The sequence below is a fragment of the Sus scrofa genome, chromosome X (assembly GCF_054392235.1).
Source record: "Sus scrofa isolate SSC_HxYL_T2T_F1_AM1 chromosome X, Sscrofa_HxYL_maternal_Yorkshire_Landrace_v2.0, whole genome shotgun sequence".
NCBI classification, from domain to species: Eukaryota; Metazoa; Chordata; class Mammalia; order Artiodactyla; family Suidae; genus Sus; species Sus scrofa.
The window spans coordinates 30,286,117-30,308,546 of NC_139401.1; the positions used below are offsets into that span (position 1 = coordinate 30,286,117).

Genomic DNA, 22,430 nt, shown 5'->3' on the forward strand with positions numbered 1-22,430 from the left:
CACTTATTTATCTGTCCCCCCCCTCCACCAGTTAACTTTATTTACAGCTAACCACAAAACAGTATCTGATGGAGGAGACTGATTATCACCTGGTTAAGTCATTCATATAAGCCTCAAATCCGTAACTTCCAATACAGGACGTTTCCAGATGAAATCTAATAGTGGAATCTAGAGTTTTGTCTATTCCATAATGGACTTGGATTTTACGATTCTTAAATTTGTGGCATATGGAAGTTCCTGGGCTAAGGGTCGAATTGGAGCTACAGCTGTGGACTAAGGCGCAGGAACGCCAGATCCTAGGCACATCCAACACCTATGTTTTGGCTTGCAGCAATGCTGGATCCTTAACCTACTGAGTGAGGCCAGGGCTGGAACCTATATCCTCATGGACAGTATGTAGGGTTCTTAACCCACTCTGCTACACCAGAACTCCAATTTGTATCATATTTTAGATACCACATGAAAGTGATAGCGTATGGTATTTGTCTACTTCACTTCGTATGAGAATCTCTAGTTTCATCCATGTTGCTGCAAATGGCATGATTTCGTTATTTTTTATGGCTGAGTAGTATTCCATTGTGTCTTCTTTATCCATTCTTCTGCTGATGGTCATTTAGTTTGCTTCCATGTCTTGGCTATTGCAAATAGTGCTGCAATGAACATTGGGGTACATGTATCTTTTCAAATTATGATTTTCTCCAGATACCTGCCCGGGAGTGGGGTTACTGGATCATATGGTAATGCTATAGTTAGTTTTCTGAGGAACCTCCATGCTGTTCTCCACAGTTGCTGCACCGGTTTATATTCCCACCAGGAGTGTAGGAGGGTTTCCTTTTCTCCACACCCTCTCCAGCCTTTATGGTTCGTGGACTTAACGTTTGCCATGCTGACTGGTGTGAGGTGATACCTCATCGTAGTTTTTTTTTTTTTTTTTTTTTTTTGTACTTTTGCCATTTCTAGGGCCGCTTCTGCAGCATATGGAGGTTCCCAGGCTAGGGGTCTCATCAGAGCTGTAGCTGCCGGCCTACACCACAGCCACAGCAACTCGTGATCTGAGCTGTGTCTGCAACCTACAACCACAACTCAAGGCAACGCTGGATCCTTAACCCACTGAGCAAGGGCAGGGATGGAACCCGCAACCTCATGGTTCCTAGTCGGATTGGTTAACCACTGACCCACGACGGGAACACCCTCATTGTAGTTTTGATTTGCATTTCTCTAATAATTAGTGGAGCATCTTTTCATGTTAATAAATGGCCTTTCCTTTTGATGAACTGGAAAGGTTTTGAGCTCAAGTTTTCTCACTGATTACTTATAGTTTTCCCCTGCATGTTTGGAGTATGCGGGATAGGAGAACTAGAGAACTATAGACAGCAAATGCCTCCTTGGGGAAATGACATCTATAGGACTTTGCTTCTTTAAACCTGAAACTGTGAGAGGTCAATGTGTTGTGTTGGGCAAACCTTTGTCCATTCCTATCTTAGACATGGCTTCTTTCCTCACTCTCTGTCCATGTGTGAATATTGAAATTGCAGAAGTTGTAAGTTGTCAGACACATATATCACACTTGCAGAGGTTTTTCTCACCACAGTTCCTGCAACTATGGATGAGTTCCTGGCTGTTGTCAGCAGAGCCTCTATCACATGATTCACATTTATATGGCTTCTTACCAATATGACTCCTTAACATGAGTTTTCAGCTGGTTACACTGGGTGAATATCTTTCCACATGTATGGCAGAGGTAGTTTTTCTCCTTTGTGTATACTCATGTTTTTTCTTATGGTGCTGGCTTCTAAAACCACTTTTTTTTGTGTATGTTACACATCAGCATACCCTTGGAAGACCTCTGATGCCGCTCTTTTCCTGGAGCTCCCTAGCTCATAAGGATTCTTAACAATGACTATATTAAACACAGTGTGTGTTTTCTTTGTAGTATAGATAACTCTGAGTTTTCACTGGTAGAGTTTGCACAAAGATATCTACTACTGAAAATGGATTTTGTCAAGTTCTGAATTATCATTTCTTTGTGCGGTTTGTTCTAAGTGTGGCCAATCTATTTGCATCTAGAAATATTTCAACAGATGCATTCTCTAAAATGTTAGTAAAAGACACTCTTATTCTGCTCCGTTTTCTTGGAGTTGGAAGCCTTTTTAGTTTGAGATAACATCTTTGCTAAAACTTCTTGTTGAGGATTGGCTTGAACTAAATCTGACTTGAATCCTTTTTAATTCCAGTTTTTAATCAAGAGCTTTAGAAGAGTTTATGTTTTGTCAGGTGGCTTGATTTCATTCAATAAATTTTAAAGATTTAATATCATCATTAAATGTGGCCTGTATAACTTTTAAAAATTGAGGTTTTTTTGATACATCTTTTTTTCTTTTTTGGAAATGTTTGTTTGGTGGACATATGAGAAAACAGTTCAGATCAAATACAAAATTTTATTATATGGAGATTTAACCATGCTGATTATAGTATTTACTTTGTTTTGCATGTCAAAATTAGATTTGTTCAACTTTTACATAAAAATTCAAGAGAATTCTGGTGTCATCTTTGTTGATTGTTTAGCTTGATAGGTAATATTTTTAAACTTTCCCATGCCCATGTTTCTTCTTCCGTATGTCTTGCTTCTCCACTATCTGCTGTGTTAGTTCCTTCTGGTATTTCTTATTGCATCTCTTCCATCTAACATTCTTATTTCTTATGTGCTAGCTCTTTAACTCTTTCTTTACTCTGAATTGTAGAATAATTTCTCTATTGATTCAGTTTTGTGAAGTCTACCTATATTTGTAGTTTAGAATTTCATAAATACTAGTTTTCATTTGAAAACAACCATCCCTCATCTGATTAATCTTTTTGAAAGATACAACATAGCTATAAATTTGGGAATTAAAATTAAAAATCAGTTCATTCTTCTGCTCTAGTTCTGTAGAATGAAGTCCTTATTTCACAATGCTAGATCTTTCCATATGTTCAGTGATTTTTTTTTTTTTTTTGTCTTTTTGCCATTTCTTGGGCCGCTCCTGCGGCATATGGAGGTTCCCAGGCTAGGGGTCTAATAGGAGCCGTAGCCACCAGCCTACGCCAGAGCCACAGCAATGCAGGATCCGAGCTGTGTCTGCAACGTACACCACAGTTCACGGCAACGCTGGATCCTTAACCCACTGAGCAAGGCCAGGGACCGAACCCGCAACCTCATGGTTCCTAGTCGGATTCGTTAATCACTCAGCCACGATGGGAACTCCATGTTCACTGATTTTTAAGGAATTTTTAAAAAGGTTGTATGGGAGTTCCCATCGTGGTGCAGAGGTTAACGAATCCGACTAGGAACCATGAGGTTGCGGGTTCGATCCCTGCCCTTGCTCAGTGGGTTAACGATCCCGCGTTGCTGTGGCTGTGGTGTAGGCTGGTGGCTACAGCTCCGATTCAACCCCTAGCCTGGGAACCTCCATATGCCGCGGGAGTGGCCCAAGAAATAGCAACAACAAAAAAAAAGACAAAAGACAAAAAAAAAAAAAAAAGGTTGTATGGGTCATGTCACTTAAATCTTTTAATCCTTAATGAAAAAGAAAGCATTAAGTTTTCTGCTTCAGTAGCTTTTTCTCGATCAGAAATTACTCGAGTACAGAGTTTAGGGAAGACAGAGAAGTTCAATGTTTTGCTAAGCATTTGTTTCTAGTCACTCAATAGGCAAGCAACAGTGGGTACTGCTTTAGGTATTTACTGCAGAGTTGAAAATTGCTCCCTGGAATCTAGACTAAGCAAGTATTTTCTCCATGTTTATGTGGCAACTTGAAGTTACTGGGTGCATCAAGCTCCTTCATAATGTGGCCCAACCAGTTGCATTAAATACCTTCTTACTTATTTAGTCAACTGTGGTGCAAGTGAGACATAAGGCAAATTCCACAGTCTTCATGCTTTCTGCCCTACACAGATCCTTCCATTTGCCTGCTGCTCAGAATTTGGGGGTCTTCATGGGCTCTGTTGAGCAGTTCCATAGACAGGATTTATAGGTTGACCTTCGTGGGCAGCTGGAACTGTCTGCTGTTGTTACTGCCGTCAATACATCCCCCATCTGCATCCTGTCATTTCCTACTCCCTGCGGATATCCTTCCCTGTTCTCTTAAAAAAATGTTTTCACTAGTTATTTTGGTAGAATTTGGGAAGAGAAATGGTAATCTTGAAATAGGAGTACCCCTGCCAGCTATGACCATTTGATTTGTCGTGAAAGTGTATAGAGAATTTAAGCGATTTCAATATGTTAATCCAATTCTTTCCTCCCCCAACCCCAAATGTCTCTGAATTATGTACACCCAAAGCAGACTGTCTTTAGTGATTTAAAAGAAATCATAACTGGGGAATGGGATTTAGAAATGGTCATCTTAGTGGTTCCTACCTCAAAACAGATTCAGTCCCAAGAGAGTAAATAGATAAAGAATTCATGTAAAATACACGAAGTACCATTTCGTTTCCCAAGCACAATGCCAAACTGTAGTAAGTGAGGCTGCATCACCTGACTCTCCCTGCATTGTCTTATTTTTTGACTGGAATGTAGTGAGAAGCTAGTCAAAAGCATATCCAGTGCTCTTCCAGAGGCAGGACAAGTGAGATGGTTTGTCCACTCAGAGTACGGAACTGACAAACCAAAATCTCACCCACATATTATGTACCCTGTGAAACCCTTTGAAACCTCCATCATGAACCACCACCTGGAGTATCCCAAAGGCCAGCAGGTCAAAGGCAAGTCAGGAAGTCACTGGAGGAACTGGGGTGGGAGACAAACACTGGATGCCCTACACCCACCAGCCCCCCACACTTCTGTATGGGAAACTGAGGGGGTCAGTACTTTAAATTACTATCTGGGTAGTGGGGTTACAGGTAGATGCTATAGTGTTCACAGATGCCTCTCTACCAAAATGAGCAGCATAAGGAGTGACTATTATGGTAACCAGATTTAAAATAATTTTCTATTTTAAAATAGGTTGTTTAAAAGGGACAACACAGGTTGTGGGAAATGGTAAGAAGTGGAGGACAAGAATAAAATATACGTACACATGCTATTTTCAAAGTTATCTGTTCTTTCTATGCATGACTTTACACTAAGATGTATTATTGACTTTGCCAGTATTTGCTAAGGCAACGTTTCCTTATTATTTCTGAAAGTGGAAGAAAATATATATGTGGCTTTAATATGTTAAACATCAATTTCAAGTATTTTATTAAGACCACAAAGAAGACATGCTTACAAAAAATTATGAGACCATTTGGGAGATTTAACACTGGATATCTGATATATATTCTTATAAGGTGTGATATATGGTACTTATGTTAAAAAAAAGTTTATTTACGAATGAGTTGCTAGGATGTCTGGGGTTTGTTGCAAAGTAATAGTGGGGGTGGTGAATGAAATAAGATTGTTTATGTGTGGATAACTTTGGAATCTGGGTCATGAGGAAATGGGGGATTGTAGCATTCTTCTGTACCTGTTTACAATTTTTCACATATTAAAACTGTAGCAGAAATGACTTGAAGTATGCTTAATCATTGAAAGGGCTATCTACCATAATTCATCTGTGGTGTTTTCTGTGCACAAGATGGGAAAGCTAACTGCAGACCCTAGCATGAGGAAGGTGATGAGTTCCCTTTGAAAAAATTAGCTACAGATGAGATAAAGGTGAAAAAAGAAAAGCACCCATTCTTTTGTCAGTAACATATGGAATGAAAAATGTAAACTCTTAACATAGCTCACCTTTCATACGAAATTTGCTTACTTCTACCCAATTTTAATGTTAATGTACAAATACTTAATACCCCAAATCTGACATTACTACATTCCTAAAAGAGAAACAGAAATATAATAAAAGATGAGGTTTCTGAGACAGCATATTTTGGTCCAGAGATACAAGGGTGTTGGAACTAAGATGAGTTTGATATCGTAAATCATTTCTAACTACACAGAAAAGATGCAGAATGTAGTGTTTGCTTTTAGTTTATTGATTTATTTTGCAGGAATCTTTGATTTTCCGAGTATGTATTGTTTGGAGGTACGATGCATGCATAGCCTTTTAAAATGCCTTTGTACAATTTCACCTCAAAATAATTTGATTCACAGCATAACACAGCAATCTAAAAGAGACATGGTATTTACAAGATTTAATAAGTTCTTGCTGTTTTAGTGAAGAAACTGATCAATTCTTTTACAGTAGGGAAACATGGATATTGGGTGTCATTATAAATAAGAATTCAGAATTGTTCAGTCTCAAAGCAACTTTTCATGGCTTTAGAACTTAAAACTGAGTCATCGTTCTATTAATCTCTGAATGCCCAAGTCATGCAAAATCTATTTGTATTAAATATTTGGGGATGCAAATAATACAGAAAAAAATGGGTGTCTGGTGAGTGTGAAATCATCATCAGAATTAACTTTTACAATAAGAAAATATTAATTCTTTCAAAAAGATACAGTAGTGGTGCAACAGACAGTGCCCAATTTATTACGATTTTAAAGTAACATTTCAATTGTCATTTTCCTTTCTCTATGGATATATAGACACTATATAATGACTCATTTAAAGTCTAAACAATGATTACGATATTAAAATAAATCAATTTAAACTATAAGGGGACATCTTCACATTCCAGGATACATCATTGATATTTTCGAAGGACAATTTTTCTATGCCTAATATTCTTGCTTTTTGTTTATACTGTCAAAGACATTACAATTACCTTAAAATACTATGTAAAATTGAGTTGCCACAGAAAGTTGGAATATGAACCCTAGATAACTGGGACAAAGCAATGACAAAATTTAAGGAAACACTGATTTCTTATAATAATTATAAGTACTAAAATTGAGACCAGCTCCTTAAAAATTATTAAACTGCTCATCACACTCCTATTTTTTTCAGGGAAATAGACAAATTAGCAACACTTTCCCCACCATCATTAATCTGCTCTAAAACTACCTTTTTACAATGCATTTCCTTTGTATATTTAAAACGCCCTTCCTCTACACTCTCTCAAAACAAGGTCATTACTCTAAACATTTTACAATGCTTAGACAGTTTCTGGCTCCTCCATTACCACTTTAAACATTTAAGACGTGCTCCAAAATTTAAGGGCCAATGTACTTTAAAAAAATGGTAAAGGTGTTTTCTAAAAACCCAGTTAACAAAACGTGAAATAATGTAAAATGTATAGTCAGGTCTATATGTTACCAAATACATCAAACTAGTTGTATTTTAAGAAAAAAATCTTTACTAGAAATGAGAAGTGCACCAACTGATTCAAAAAGTACAGGCACCTCAGCAGGCAGGCATTATCCAATTTCTATCCTACCATTTATATGCCAATTGTTTGTACATATCAGTCCTACCGGGAGATCCTTTTGAAAAGGTATCTTGAAAGTTGACTGAATTCTTGTTCAAACGGATTACAGGCAAGAAGTCTATACATGGGACACAGTTAAATACATCAGATTGATCAGTGTCAAAGAATGTTGGTTATTTTAAAAATGAATACAGCCTATGTCAGCGTATGAAACTTGTGCACAACCAGAAATGAACACATACAAAACTTTCTTAAAAATCAGTCTCTGATGTCTCATACCCCACCCTCCATACCTATCAAATAGACTGGTTTCTCATTTTTCCTGGCAGGTGAAAACAATGATTTACTAGATATATCACCAAAGGACTGGAACCATGCATCTACTGTGTGATAACAGTTCAGTAATCTGGATGTATGTTCATGCAATAGTTCTAAAGTCATCTACATGGTTTTAATAAAGCATCAAACTGCTTTCATACATGCTACTTTCATTCTCAACTGACAACTGCCAAGTTAATTGCTGCCACTTCAGCATATCACTAAGAATACTGGGTAAAAACCTTTAGCTAGAACATCCATCAGTATATATATATACATATATATTTTTCCCTAAATTGTTACTTAATACCAAGTGGGGTTGACCATCACTAAAGAGATATGAAACCATACAAAGGCAAAGGCATTGGCATATTACAGAACAGTAGGACTGATAAGACTTATTGGCGACTGACAGACACCATTGCTATAACAAGCCTTTAAAGAATGAATGTTTTCAGGTCAATGCTTTTAAGCCCATCTGCTTTCTCACCTTTAATTTCACAGTTTTACCACAGTTATTGTGTGAGAGATGTTTTATCAGTGTTATTACACAGCCACGTTGACTTTGTAAGACAAGTGGATATTTTTCAGGACATTTTCTACATCTGAAAAAATGTTTTCAAAGCTGCAGGTACAATGTTAAATTACGATTTTGATGGAAAACTGTGATGAGTTATTATGCCTTTGGTTTCATTATGCTATTAAGTGCAGCTTGTTTTTCCAGGTCTGCCAGAGATGACTGCTAAATTAGCATACAATGACAGCTTGAAGCGCGTGTAGGGGAACACCTAGTTTGGGAGAGTAGATACTCCTCAAGTTATAACCTCAGGTACAATCCTTTAGGATTAGGAAATCTACCAATTATTGCTCTTTATATTTTACCCAAATAAGGTGAAGAGTCAAAAATCCAATTTTGAGCTTGGAAGAAAAGTCAACAATTGTAAAGAGCTTAATTAACGTCCTATTAATAATTTTCCAGTGGCGCACCTTAGTGAGTCAAATGATTTTATATCTCTTCAGTTATTTACACCCTAAAGTTCTAGTTTTATAAAGGAGTGCCTTAGTATCACCTGAACTATTTGAATACAGTATATTTTAAAAGTTCGTAGTTTCACAGTCCTTTGTATTTACCTTTCTCTTAATCATATTTCTTGAGTCGCCTTCTCTTCCTCCCCAAATAATGCAGTGTGCAACTTTATGATATTGGCCAACTATAATTTTTCACACACTGGTTTATTAACATATGTGCAAATACATCTTTATTGAACAGCTAATATTGATTTTTTTCAGCTACATTAGGATTATGGCACAAAATATTATCTGTGCTGTAAACATCATGAACTTGTCACAAACTGGAAGGTGGGGAAAGAAAAAGGCTAATTTATGGACTGCGAACATCTCTTACAGAACCACAGCTGAGCTCAAGATTCCAAGTGGATTTCGGAATGGATTTACATTCAGCATACATTCACTGTGCTATTTGCAAAGCGCAGTTTGATGAGATCATTCATGAAATTTTAATTTGTAAGGACTTGTTGGTTATTTTAAAAACCAGTGGCCTAATAAAAGCATGCAGTAACGTAAAATACATATTATGCAGCGTAATTAGGTCTTGGTTACCAGTGTTGATGTAGCTTGATGAATCACTGTACAAGCAAAAGGGTTCTTATCACCTCCGATTGTACTTTCGAAAAAAGGGCATGATATGCCTAATTCCTGACCTGCTACAAATCACATTTTAAAACATCTTGTTTGTGTGTTGGAAATTACCCCTGAAAAAAGCAGCAATTACAAATACCCTTATTATTTTGCTCCCCCCAAAATCATCCTCTGGTTGCTTTTCCCTGTCCTTCTCTTGAGTAGGAAGCCACTGGAAGAAGCCTGAGGAGCCTGGGTTTTCCAGAGAGCTGTGACCAGGTAAGTCTGCTCTGGCAGTTCACAGTTTGTCTGCATAAACTGTAACATGTTATACCATGATTCAAAGTTATAGTTTATAAAATAAGGGTCACTCAGCAGTAACATTAAGAGCTCTTGACTTCTCCATGTACATTCTTTCAGGAGTGAATCCTTTCCCCATTTCAAGTATCCCTTTCTATCCCTAACTGCTATGAGTTAAGAAAGGGGTGGAAAAAACCCTCCCTATTTTTCCTTAAGTGAGCACAAGCGGCTGCAGTGTCATTCCTCCTCCCCCCTCCCACCCCCACATAATCTGAAATGAAAAGCCTGGGCAGATGGAACAGATTCCCGAGGTTTCCTTTTCTTCTAATGGGTTGCTCAAAGTTTCACTCTCAACCAGGTGCAGACTCCTCAGAATTCAAGTGTACCGTGGCATCTCACACTGCTCACAGCGATTTAGTGCAGGGTGGTTTAGAAAGGTGCAGCTGTCACAATTCCATGGAGCCCCTTCATAGTCTTCATCTCGGGGTTGTGTCCGAGGACTCTGTTTGGAGCCACCTGGATGCTCTAAGAAAAAGAACCAAATAGTAAGTTTATGACGCATACTATATTTTGTTATAAACGATTCACTTCTCAGCTATAAGAATCAGGGAGAAGTCCAACACAGATTACCTTCCTAGTTTATTATCTCTGGGAATAGTTATGGTATATTCCAGCCAAATATTTTACAAAAGGAGAAATGTTACACAGCATGTTAAATTCTACCTCCTAAATTTTCCCTCACAACCTTAATCCATTTGTGACTCCCCCATAGTATTAGTCATACTTATATCAAACATCTGATTAAATGTGTGCCTTCTTCCATGAGATCTTCAGCTCCACAATTTGTGTGCTTTTACTAATAATGATTTTTAAATGGCATGACAGTTCATAAAAAAGTTTCTCCCAGCATGGTTAAAAGAGACTCTAGTTTTGCATAAGGCTAAAAAAAGATACAAAAGATTATCTTTTGATAATAAAAGGTTACTTTGATAGAAAGGCTTATCTTCTATCCTTAATTCTTCTCGACCTTTTGGGCATTAAAAGGTCTTTAAATGTTAGTTATAAAACTTGAAAGATATTCCTCCTTGGTCTTCATTCTTGCTGGCCTTGTGCTCAAAAAGGCTCTTTGCTTTTAGAGTTAGGTTTACTTCTAGAGTTGCCTTTTAGGAACAGTCCCTATTGAAAATAGGGTCAACGACTAGAAAGAAGTCTCAAGAGCTCCAGATGAAATTCACCCTAGCATGTGAAGCAAGGCCAGCAGACTGGGAAAACCTACCTGGAAATCCTACAAACTACAAATGAGATTAAGATCTAAGGTAAGCAGGCTTCCTAAGCAAGTGACAAAAGAAACTGAGACCTGGGGAAGCTTTAATCACTTACCCTGTGGGGTTAAGCACACCTTCCTTTGGAAATGCCCGTTTTATAATTTGGTCTTTAAGACAAATGACTGGTGTGAATATTCCTCCAGAAATGAAGAGAACTGAGTTTGAGACCCTGAACCCTACTGCAGGCATAAGGCTCAAGCTCAGTCAGGAAAGTGCTCTTAGCCTTACAAAAGAGAAAACTCCTAAATTTTTCAGCTTATTCCTATGACTATAAAAAGGAGATGGGCTTGCTATTCTGGATTCAACTATTGCTTTTGACTGCCATTATCATCCACCTTGTATCTTTTGACTTAATGAAATAAAAATTCATATTTTAAGGTAGGGCAAAAAAAATATAAACATGAAAGTATTCACTTCCAGTTTGGGCCTCCTCCCTTCCCTTAGTGTATATGGTGTGACTGTAACAACCAAACCTTCTTAGAAGATAATCTTCCTTCTTAAGCTTGTAAAGGGTCTAGATGACCCACTACTTGCTTTATACATCCAGTTCTGGATTGTGTAAACTGCCAATATGTCATTTAAGCATATCCTTTGTGTCAAAAACCAATAAAACTGTGCTTTGACCTCTATTTTCAGAGCTTTCTGACTAAATCCCAGGTTATAATCCTCAGGCTGGCCCAAATAAAATTTTCCACTTCATTCTCAGAAAGACTGATCAATTTTTTCGCTTAACATATACATGGTGTTGCTGGCAGGACTTCAGAGACACCCACCAGAGGACACCTGGTGTCCACCCCTCGAACCAACACTCGGTACCAGTATGGGGCCACTGAGCAACCCCCTACCCCGGCTTCTTGGTACTTCTCAGGTGTTCCAGTGAGTTCTTTTGATATCTGGATCTCATTGCTTTTAACTGATGGTCCTTTATTTGACTTGGGGTCTCAAGGGACACTGGTGCATTTCCTAGGCAAGGATCTACTGGGACCTGGGCAGAAGACGCAGGGGAACATAGGTGCCTGAGTTTTTGTTAAATTGGCTTAAACTGAAAAAAACACGTTTCTCTATGGTCTTAAAAATAACTTTTGGTGTGAAACAAGAGACAGAATTATTCAGCTCCTAAGAACAAGGGACATTTGCTCCTTCCATCCACGTGCTATTGTTGGCTGACTGAGAACCTAGTGTTAAGGGTCTGAGGATCAATCCTTGTGACATGCAGTAGTCTAACAAGGAAACCCCACTATAAACAATGAAGTAAATAGTGCTGTTGTGGCGATACAGGAGATAAGGACTGATCTGGTGCTTCCATCACCTGTAGCAGTATTAGACTGTCATAGGGAGAAACCAAGACCCATAGAAGAACTAAAACAACTGAAGGGTAACTCACTGGGGAGCTAGACTCAGAAGTAGCACATGTCTGATCAACCACAATGTCCCCAGAAAGTTGTTCAGAACATATCTCATATCCGAATTAGACTACCAAATTAATGAAGGGAAATTGTGCCTCAGGTCAAACAGCTTCAAGATGGACAGCCACCTATTGGGTTTATGCATGCCTGCAAGCCCTTAACATAATTGGGGAGTAAAATGACCAAGATGGGAATCAGTAGCCCTCCAAAACTGCAATTATGCTAAGTCCATAATTGGGCTTACCATGTCAGTCTCCTGGATCCCAGACCACAGGTCTACTGTAAACAAGAGTGGTTTTCCTCTTTTAACATTTTAGACAGCTCTCATCTTAAAATACTGTACCTATTTTAATTAGTATGTACAAGACCCAGAAGCTTTCAAAATTCCCAAAGAGCCTCAATGAAATATTTGTTGACATAACTATTGTTCCCCTCTCTCCTTCCTTTAACACTTATTCCAGCAATCCTGTCTGAATTGTCTTTCCACTCTGAAGAGACTATTAAATGGTTACCTTTAGAAGTGGGACCACTTGAGATGACAGGCGAGCCTTTTCAGATCAAGGCTGAACTGTCATAATTTCTTAAACTCAGGGAGGATCCTCAAATGTTTTTGCAAATGGATGATCAAGATCAGAGGCCACTTTTGACTACTAAACTGACCATATGCTTGATATTCAGAGCCTGATGAATTTCTTTTGCGGGGGGAAGGGCTTCTCTCTAAATTAAATGAGGGAAAGAAAAACATTCCTCCATAGGTGGATGGGTATGTCGGCCCTTTGATATCATTAAGGTGGCCACACAATTCTTTGAGAAATTAAAAAAGAACTATCCTTGTTTTACAAATCTAGTTTACAAATCTAGGACCCCAGGAACAACCCAAAGTTCACAATCCTTTTAACCATTCCCCTAAACCTCCCGTATTTATCTTAAAAAGATTCTAGTATTGGGGGAGGGGGATCTGGCCTTAAGGGAACAAAGTCCTCCTAAGAGGAATTTGGATTTCTCCCACCTATGCCTTTGAGATGCAAAAGTTTTATCAGGTCTTCTCCAGAAATGCTTATCTAGACCATCTTTTCAAAATGCAAATTTCAGGAAGGAATCAGCCTGAGCAATAAAGGGAGGCCAGGTAAGTTGGAAAAAAGACTCCTTAAAAACAAATACAAATCTTGAGATTCTTCTCTATAAATATTAGTAAAAAGGGTTCAACTATCTAAACAGGTGGCCTTTATTTATTTCATCTGCCAGAAATCCAATTTGAATCCAGCCTCTTTGGGCAATGGTGGGTTTTGTATTATTGTACCTAATTCAGGGCTGAAATTTTGGAATGGGAACTACTGGGTCGCTGTTTTTGTATATATGTATGTGTGTGTGTGTGTATTGTAGATGTGTGGTATTGCCAAAATTAACTTGTAAAAGAGCTCTATTTAAGTGGCTTTAATGAAATTAAGTGCTTATATAAATACTCAGAAATATAAAAGAAAACAAACCAGGAGTTCCCTGGTGGCTCAGTAGATTAAGGATTCCATGTTGCTACTGTTGTGGCTCAGCTTCCATCTCTGGCCCAGGGGGAACTTGTGCATGCTGCAGGTGTGGCAAAAAAGAAAAAAAAAAGCAAACCAAACAAAATGAATTTTAGGACCACGTGATCTAACAGTAATTGTAATGAATGAAAACAAGTTTGTTGGTTTAATTAATACAGACTTTAAGAGCCATCAGCATTAACTATAAAATCAAATAAAATCTTATTATTCCTGTTATTTGTGAACAAGAAAACTTATGCTAAAACTTAAGTAAATTAAACAAGATAAGACTTTTTAGGTGAACTCTTTAGGAATAATTATGTTTTAAGACTGTACTTAGAACATTTTCTCCAGATACTTCATAACTGCAAACTGCTAAATGATGGGAATTCACTTAATATCCAGATCATTTCCAAATAAGATACTAGAACAGTAATTGCTGAACAAAGCTAAATTTACCTATTTTTGTCTTCTTATTAGAGAAAAACTAAAGATGTTTGGGTTTGTTGTGCACATCTTACAACCCACTAAGAAAAGAAATTATGGGAATATGTTCATCTTGGGACATACCAGCATTTCCTGACTGGCAAATAGCTCATAATTACTTGCTTTTTCATTTTTGCTAGAAATTAAGGTTCTGAAGGCTAAGAATTCTAATTTTAAAATGTAATTAAAACTACTAAAGAGTAATAAGAAAAATATCTTTATGCAAGGAAAAGGAAGGTATAAGGAATAAAAATGAGTTTTGTTAAGGGACTAAGATAATTTGTTGTAAAGCTGGTCATTTATAAATGGGGAAGAAATAAGGGACCGATTAATATAAAAATACAGGAAGTTGTAGATGTTTTGTGAGAAAAATGTTTTTAGAAAGGAAGTCTAATGGGTGGTCAGGACTAAGATTAGATTAAATTTGAGGAAATGAGTTTTAATATTAAAGGAAAAGAAGTACAAAACCTGAATCTGGTTTTCTGTTAAGAGCATAAAGTTTTCTGAGACTATTAATGTGCTTTTGATAACAGACTGTGGATTCTTTACATTTTAAGCAATCTGTTATAACTTTTTTTTTTGGCTTTTTGCCTTTTCTAGGGCCACTCTCATGGCACATGGAGGTTCCCAGGCTAGGGGTCGAATCGGAGCTGTAGCTGCCAGCCTACGCCAGAACCACAGCAACGCAGGATCCGAGCCGCGTCTGCGACCTACACCACAGCTAATGGCAACTCCGGATCTTTAACCCACTGAGCAAGGGCAGGGACCGAACCCGTAACCTCATGGTTCCTTGTCGGATTCGTCAACCACTGCACCACGACGGGAATTCCTGTTATAACTTTCTAAATTTGGTTTTGAAATCTTTTATTGTCACTTTGGTTAACTGAATAAGTACTGCTCCAGAGTGACCCATGATCCTGTTTCTGACCAAGTGTTTTGAAACCTTTTTGTTATTCTTGACAAAATTCTCAATATTCTAATTGAAATTCATCTGACCTGTAGCTTAACTTTTAGGTTTTCCAAAAGTCCCCTGGAATATGTCAAGAAAAATGTTTTATCTCCTTATTAAAGATATAAAACTTATTTAGTATGTTAAGTTATATGGGCAACTTTGTCAAATGAGTGGTGATAAACCTTTTCAGGTTAATTATATGAATAGATATTTATAATGTAGCTATTCTAGAAATTACATGGAACTCCTAAAAATCTGGTACACACTAGCAAAATTAACAGTCCTAATTCTAGTTATTATTTTAAAATGTTGTATGCCACAGCAATAACCAAATTTCTTTGTCATTTGTATTGTAATCTGATCTTTAACAGTACCTTTTAAAGTCTTTTGTCATTCATAGACAGATACTGTTGTACTAATAAGATCAGAGCCTGTCTAATCACTTCTCTTCAAGAAGATTCATAGAAAGGACTTTTTGATAAGTACAGGTTTCTAATAATTGTTGGATTATGCCACTGAACTGGGTAAGAAATTAAAAAATTCTAATGGAAAACCTCCTGGCTTCTTAAAACTGTTAATGAAAGAATAAGGTCAAGAATTTAGTCACGTAGGACTTAACGATGAATGAATTTTTTTTTTTTTTTTGGTCTGAAATACTACTCTTTTAATCTGTTTTTCAGATGTAAGGAAATCCTTCCCCTTCAAGCTGACTTACAGCAGTTTGGTAAATTTTACCTTGTTAAGTGGAATTGAAACATATTTTCACTCTACCTGATCCCTCTAAGAAATTGGAATCCTATGTTTTCAGCAGGCTTATCAGGTGAATAAGAAAGGCTGCCTCGTGGAAGGTACAGGATTCTTGATATTTTGGGGCCCTTCAGAAGAGGGGAATCTAATCAAATCAATAGCTATCCCAGGCTGAATCTGACAGCAAGCCCTTAGTGTAGCTTTCATGGCCCTGAGAGGCTTTTCAAATGTTGAAATTAAGATTCCTTGTAAAGTATCCAGCACAGTTAACTTAAAAGAGCCTGTCTGATTAATTACACTTACCTAATAATCAGGCCAAGTTTATTGAAACCAGGCTTAGTTTGCAAATAATTAGTCTTAATTTGGCTATATTCAGCAGAAATGAAGGTAATTCTAGAGGGAAAAAAATTGTTTCAGTGGACATGAAGTTCTAGTATTGCTGTCTTTAAGGTTTTTCTATGTACTGCTCTAGACTCACTTCTGAGATGGCTCCTTGTTACTTTGTTAATTATGGTAAGGTTTGTTTCTTTAGCTTATCATAGTAATCTATCTTTGGATGTAGATAGGAGCAACTATGAGCTTTTACGCATACTGGAAAACATACTCGATTTTCACAGCCACGTTGGAAGAGGTCATATGCAACCCCTGTTCCTGACACCTGAAACTGACCAAGACCAGCACTACACAAGATGACAAAAAGACACATTTGAAGTAGACAGCTGATTCAAGATGCTGGACACCAGGCCAGTGTACTAATTACTTTGATAACTGCTTTTCAACCAAATGTATTACTCCTAGGCTATAACTGGATGACCCTTAAGAATTTTTATTTAAGAAAGAAACCAATACCATGCAAGCTAACATTACTGGCATTATCACTAAGCGGGACCTGCTTACCTGGCCAATTAATGACACTTGTTCTTAACGTTTTCACTATGTTATATATTGGGTAGCTCCTAACGAGACTCTATGGATTTTTGGAACAAGTTTATGACCTTGGCTTTCCCCAGGTTGGTTAAGATTCACAACTGGTTTCACTTGGGCTCCAAGGTATCCCTGGAAAGAGCCCCTGCCAATCTGGTTTTAACTCAAGTACACTGAGTTTTAATCAGTTTTCCCATGGTATGACCATTTGGCTGAAATATTCATTCCTTTTCTTGGAATAGAAGAGATCATTAAGTCACATAGAGGCTTTAACAAAATTTACTCTGGAATGATTAAATGACAGTGATCAAGCCATTACCTTACTCAACTCATAGTAACAAAATACTAAATTTGGAGTTCCCGTCGTGGCGCAGTGGTTAACGAATCCGACTAGGAACCATGAGGTTGCGGGTTCGGTCCCTACCCTTGCTCAGTGGGTTAACGATCCGGCGTTGCCGTGAGCTGTGGTGTAGGTTGCAGACGCGGCTCGGATCCCGCGTTGCTGTGGCTCTGGTGTAGGCCGGTGGCTACAGCTCCGATTCAACCCCTAGCCTGGGAACCTCCATATGCCGCGGGAGCGGCCCAAGAAATAGCAACAACAACACAACAACAACAAAAGACAAAAAAAACAAAAAAACAAAAAAACAAAATACTAAATTTGTTCTTTTCTTACTGCTGCTAGTTTTTAATAGGCTCTAAAACCCAATTTTATACTTTGCTAGGGCAGGGGACTTATTATTTTATGAAGAATTTATCAGAGTCAGGTAATTTAAGATGTTAAACTCCTAAATTGTTACATTCCATCTTTCTGTGCTAACTCCAATCATAGCTTTCAATTTTGAGATTGTGGTGGTGCCCATGTTTCATATGAAAAGTTTTTTCAAATTTCTTTTTTCTAACCTTACATAAATAACTGGAAATCCTCTTTTAACCTAACTAATGCCAAGATACCTGGGGACTCTCTTCACTGTTTTACCATAGGGGGGGAAAAATTTTTTTCCTTTACCCTTCTGAGTTCTTGGCTGAGACACCCCTGCAATAAAAAAACAGATTAAAAAGAGAAAAACAAAGTTTATTAACATGTATAGCTCCTGTATACATGAGAGCCAGCCAGGAAAACTGAGTAACTTGCTGAGATAGCCCAACTCACCACCCTAAATACCACCTGCAGCTAAAAACAAAAGGTGTGGGGGAAGGGGGGACCAGTTATAGGAGATTGTGAGTCTCTCTGGTGATTTAGAGTCATTAGAGACCCTTACAAAGGCATTTTGAAATAAAAATGTCTGTTATGAAAAGACAACTGCTAGTCTGCTTTCAGAGCTTTCTAGTGACTGCAGTTTCTCAAAAAATAATCCTGATGCCAAAGAGACATATTTTGGGGTGGTATATTCTGCTACCCTTCAGTACCATAACAGTTTAATTTGGAATAATAATTCACTCTGAAGTAACTTATCAAAAGGCACCTAAATTAGAATTTACTGTTGGTCCTAAAAGAAGACACTGCTGATTTCATCATAGGGAAGTATGGTGTAAATAGAAGCACCTAAAACCCCAAAGACACTTTAGATGTCTGGTTTCATTTTGACTTAAAGATGTGAAACCTTTTGTTTCTTCATTTTTGGCTACCCTGTGGCATATGGAGTTCCTGGGTCAGGGATCAGATCGAAGCCACAGCTTCAGCTGTGCCAATCCTGGATCCTTTAACCCACAGTGTGAACGCCTGAAACTTTTTTTTTTTGTCTTTTTGCCTTTTCTAGGGCCACTCTCACGGCATATGGAGGTTCCCAGGCTAGGGGTCTAATTGGAGCTGTAGCCACCGGCATACACCAGAGCCACAGCATCGTGGGATCTGAGCCGTGTCTGCAACCTACACCACAGCTCACGGCAACACCGGATCCTCAACCCACTACCTGATGGTTCCTAGTCGGATTCATTAACCACTGCGCCACAACGGAAACTCCGAAACCTTTCCTTTTTTATGAAATACTTAAAAAGCAACGATATTTCATGCCTTATGGGAAATATATTTGTACACAAAAAAGAACTGAATTAAATAAATAGGCTTTTCCTTTAAAGCTATATTCGTCATGTTTAGGGCCACACCACGGCATCTGGAGGTTCCCAGGCTAGGGTCAAGTCAGAGCTATAACTGCCAGCCTACCCCACAGCCACACCAGATGCAAACCGCAACTAAACCTACACCATAGCTCATGGCAACGCCAGATCTTTTAACCCCCTGAGTGAGGCCAGGGATCAAACCTGCATCCTCATGGACACTAGTTGGGTTCGTTAACCACTGAGCCATGATGGGAACTCCCATAAATGGATTAATTTTAAAAGGAAATTATCTTATAGGTATGTGTCCAATATTGTTGGCCACTTAAAATGCAGCCACTCTGAGATGTGTTCTAAGTATAAAATTTCAAATATTTAGTATGAAATATAGAATATAAAATAAAACCTCATTTATAATTTTATATTGATTTCACAGTGAATTGATTTCTCCTTTAGAGAAAATTTTAAACTACGTATGTGGCTCTAATTGTATTTCTTCTGGACAGAAAGCCTTAGAAACTCAATAGAGAGTAATTTTTTTTTTTAGGGCCACCACACCTGTGGCATATGGAAGTTCCCAGGCTAGGGTATGAATCAGAGCCATAGCAGCCAGCCTATGCCACAGCCATGCCAGATCTGAGTCGTGTCTGCGACCTACACCACAGCTGACGGAAATGCCGGATCCTCAACCCCCTGAGCAAGGCCAGGGACTGAGCCCACATCCTCATGGATAATAGTCAGATTCGCTACTGCTGAGCCACAACAAGAACTCTGAGAGTAATTTTTTAAAGGAATAAAAAGTTGACTTTTACTTATAACTCGACAGGGGTTAACACATGTGTTGGGACATTTTGCACAAACTCCAGACACACAAATACAAACCATCGGCAGCTGCTGCCTGGGTGTCATGAACGTCCTCCTGTACTTTGGAGGTTACACTAATTCTTCGAGCTTTCCTTTCAATTGTGCAGGGGTCTGACGAGTCTGCATGAGAAGAAGCAAAGCAAGGAAGAAAGGATCAAGCCGATCATTAGAACGGACAGGCTCACAAGGATCTTTCATAGGATATATACACAGTTGAGTATTTATTACTTCATGCTAACTTCAGTCCTCCTATGAAGGCAAGTGCCATATTTAATATGCCTTTACAACCTATACAGAGCAGTAGCTCTTAAAATTTTTTCCATTCTTAATCACTTGGAATACATGCCTGCTTTCACAAGTTTCCTACTTTCTAGCGGGTTAGGGGTATAAACAGTGATAATAATTAAAGGTCAATATGAAAGCAAAATTTGAGAGATTATACTTCAGCAATTCCCTAGTTAAGCAATAATTAAAGAACAAGAAATAGCAGTATTTGAAAAATCAGAACCAACTCAGACTACTATGTATGTACTGATAACACATACTCCCCAATCATTTTGTAAATTCCAGTCGCCTATGTGTGCAAAAGCGTAGTAGATACTTCACAGCATGGACTGCAGGCATACCAGTTTCTTGCTAGAATACTGTTTAAATGAGTAAATAGTGTTTTGTATTAAGCAAAAGCCAAAAACGGCAGACTTTCTATTATTTACCCTTAAGAACCAAAGAAAGATCTTGAATGTTCTCATCAGTTCTGAGCCCATAAGCAGTCCCCTAGTATAACTGACCTTTGGAAATCAATGCTCCACAATCCCAAGATGGTGCTTAGGCATTTAAACACTCCATTAGCACAGTAAACATCTTAGGCTCCAAAGAATAAGGAAAAGTTCTATTTCTTAGATTTGTAAGCACTTCTACAGCATCACATACCTCCTCACTGACTTTTAACACAAACCTGTAAAACATACAAGCTAAATATTTGGACTGATCACCTCTATGGTGCACAAACAGGATCAGGTGGCCAGGACATCCAGGACCAGCATCCAAGTCATAGGATAGCAAAGTCCAAGGTCAGTGCTCTTGCAACTATGAGTTACCAATGTTGGGGATGGGACAGGGTAGGGGAGGTGGAGACTTTCTGAACCAGCTGAGGCCGGTACATGCACACTGTGTTGCTTAACTACAAAGTCTAGTCCAAAACTGTTTCTCTGTCTCCCTTTCTTTTTTTTCTCATTCTCTAACTATCACACTTATTATTCAGATAAACATCTATATTCCACTTGGATTTCTACCGTGTACCTGTAGTAACTCCAAGACATTTACTGTAACCAATAAACCAATTCTTCCAGTTATTTACATTTTACTTACTTTTATAACCTAAGTATATGGTACCACAAGATATATGTGTGTATATATACACACACACAAGAATTCTGATGGCTCTATATCCTAACGTTTCATATCTTCCCTCTTTGGAGTTTTTGCCATTCTGGTGGGTATGAGGTGTTACCTCAGGGTTTTATTTTGCATTTCCTTGATGGCTAGTCAAATTGAGTATTTTCATGTGTTTACTCTCCAATTACATAGACTCTTTTTGTGAAGTGTCTGCTCAAGTGTTTTGCCCCTTTTAAAACTGTGTTGTAAAAGTTCTCTACGTATTCTGTTTACTGGTTCTATACCAGACTTGTTTTGCAAATATTTTCTCCTAGTGTGTAGCTGGCTTTTTACTTTCTTAATAGTGTCTCTTGATGAGCAGAGGTGTTGAATTTTAATGAAAGCTAATTTATCACTTGTTCTTTTCATTGCTTCCTTTGTCCCATCTAAAAATCCTTATCTATACCTAATTTTCAAAGACATTCTATGTTTTGTTCTAGCTTTGTAGTTTAGCTCTTATATTTGTAGTGTGAGGTAACGATCAAAAGTTGTTTTCTTCCATATGGATATTCAGTCCTTCCAGCACTAGTTGTTAAAGACGTTTTCTGCATTGGTGGCTTTGGTGCTTTTGTCAAAAATCAACTGTCAGTGTGAGGGTCTGTGTCTGGGCTCTCTAGTTTGTTCCAATTACCTTACTTTTTTCACCCCCATGCCAGTACCACACTGTGATTACTATAGCTTTATAGAAAGTTCTCTTTTTTTTTTTAAATAAATATTTTATTTAAGATAAGCATGCTACCAAATTTCTACTTGTTAGAAATTAGGTTAATAACATTTCTATACAATATATTTTTAGCCAGAGATTTAGGGTGCTATGGTCAATTTTACTTCATCTTTTAGCAGAAGTAACAGGGGACTTCTCTCAAGATCTGACTTGTTTTTATTCTACTTGGCTGGCTACAGGCCACAACAAAATGTTGGTTATGTAGTTATCTATTAATTACATGTACATTTTGTTTTTGTTGTTGTTTGTCATGCATTGACTTTCCATGGACTCAGCATTTTCCTAGAGTTGTCATTTATACATGTATGAAATAATTCAAGTTTGAAGGAAGTTCTGTTAAAATGATTTGTGTCACATCTGCATGATTTCCACAATTATCAGATGCAGTTACTTACAATTCCACTTTAC

At 37.9% G+C, this 22,430-nt stretch overlaps 1 protein-coding gene across 9 annotated transcripts in view; it reads right to left on the minus strand.

The window, feature by feature from the left end:
* Window positions 1-5,970: 5,970 nt before the first annotated feature.
* The window catches only part of TAB3 (TGF-beta activated kinase 1 (MAP3K7) binding protein 3), a 96,514-nt gene continuing 80,054 nt past the window's right edge, over window positions 5,971-22,430 (minus strand). For all 9 annotated transcript variants that reach the window (XR_014835229.1, XR_014835227.1, XR_014835228.1 and 6 more), the window contains 2 exons: window positions 19,883-19,984; window positions 5,971-10,110 (listed from right to left, as the gene is read on the minus strand). Coding sequence is in view for 5 of the 9 variants with exons in the window: in XM_021080831.2 (XP_020936490.1) it covers window positions 9,962-10,110; window positions 19,883-19,984 (251 nt within the window). In the remaining 4 variants the exon portion in view is untranslated. The remainder of the gene's footprint in view (window positions 10,111-19,882; window positions 19,985-22,430) is intronic.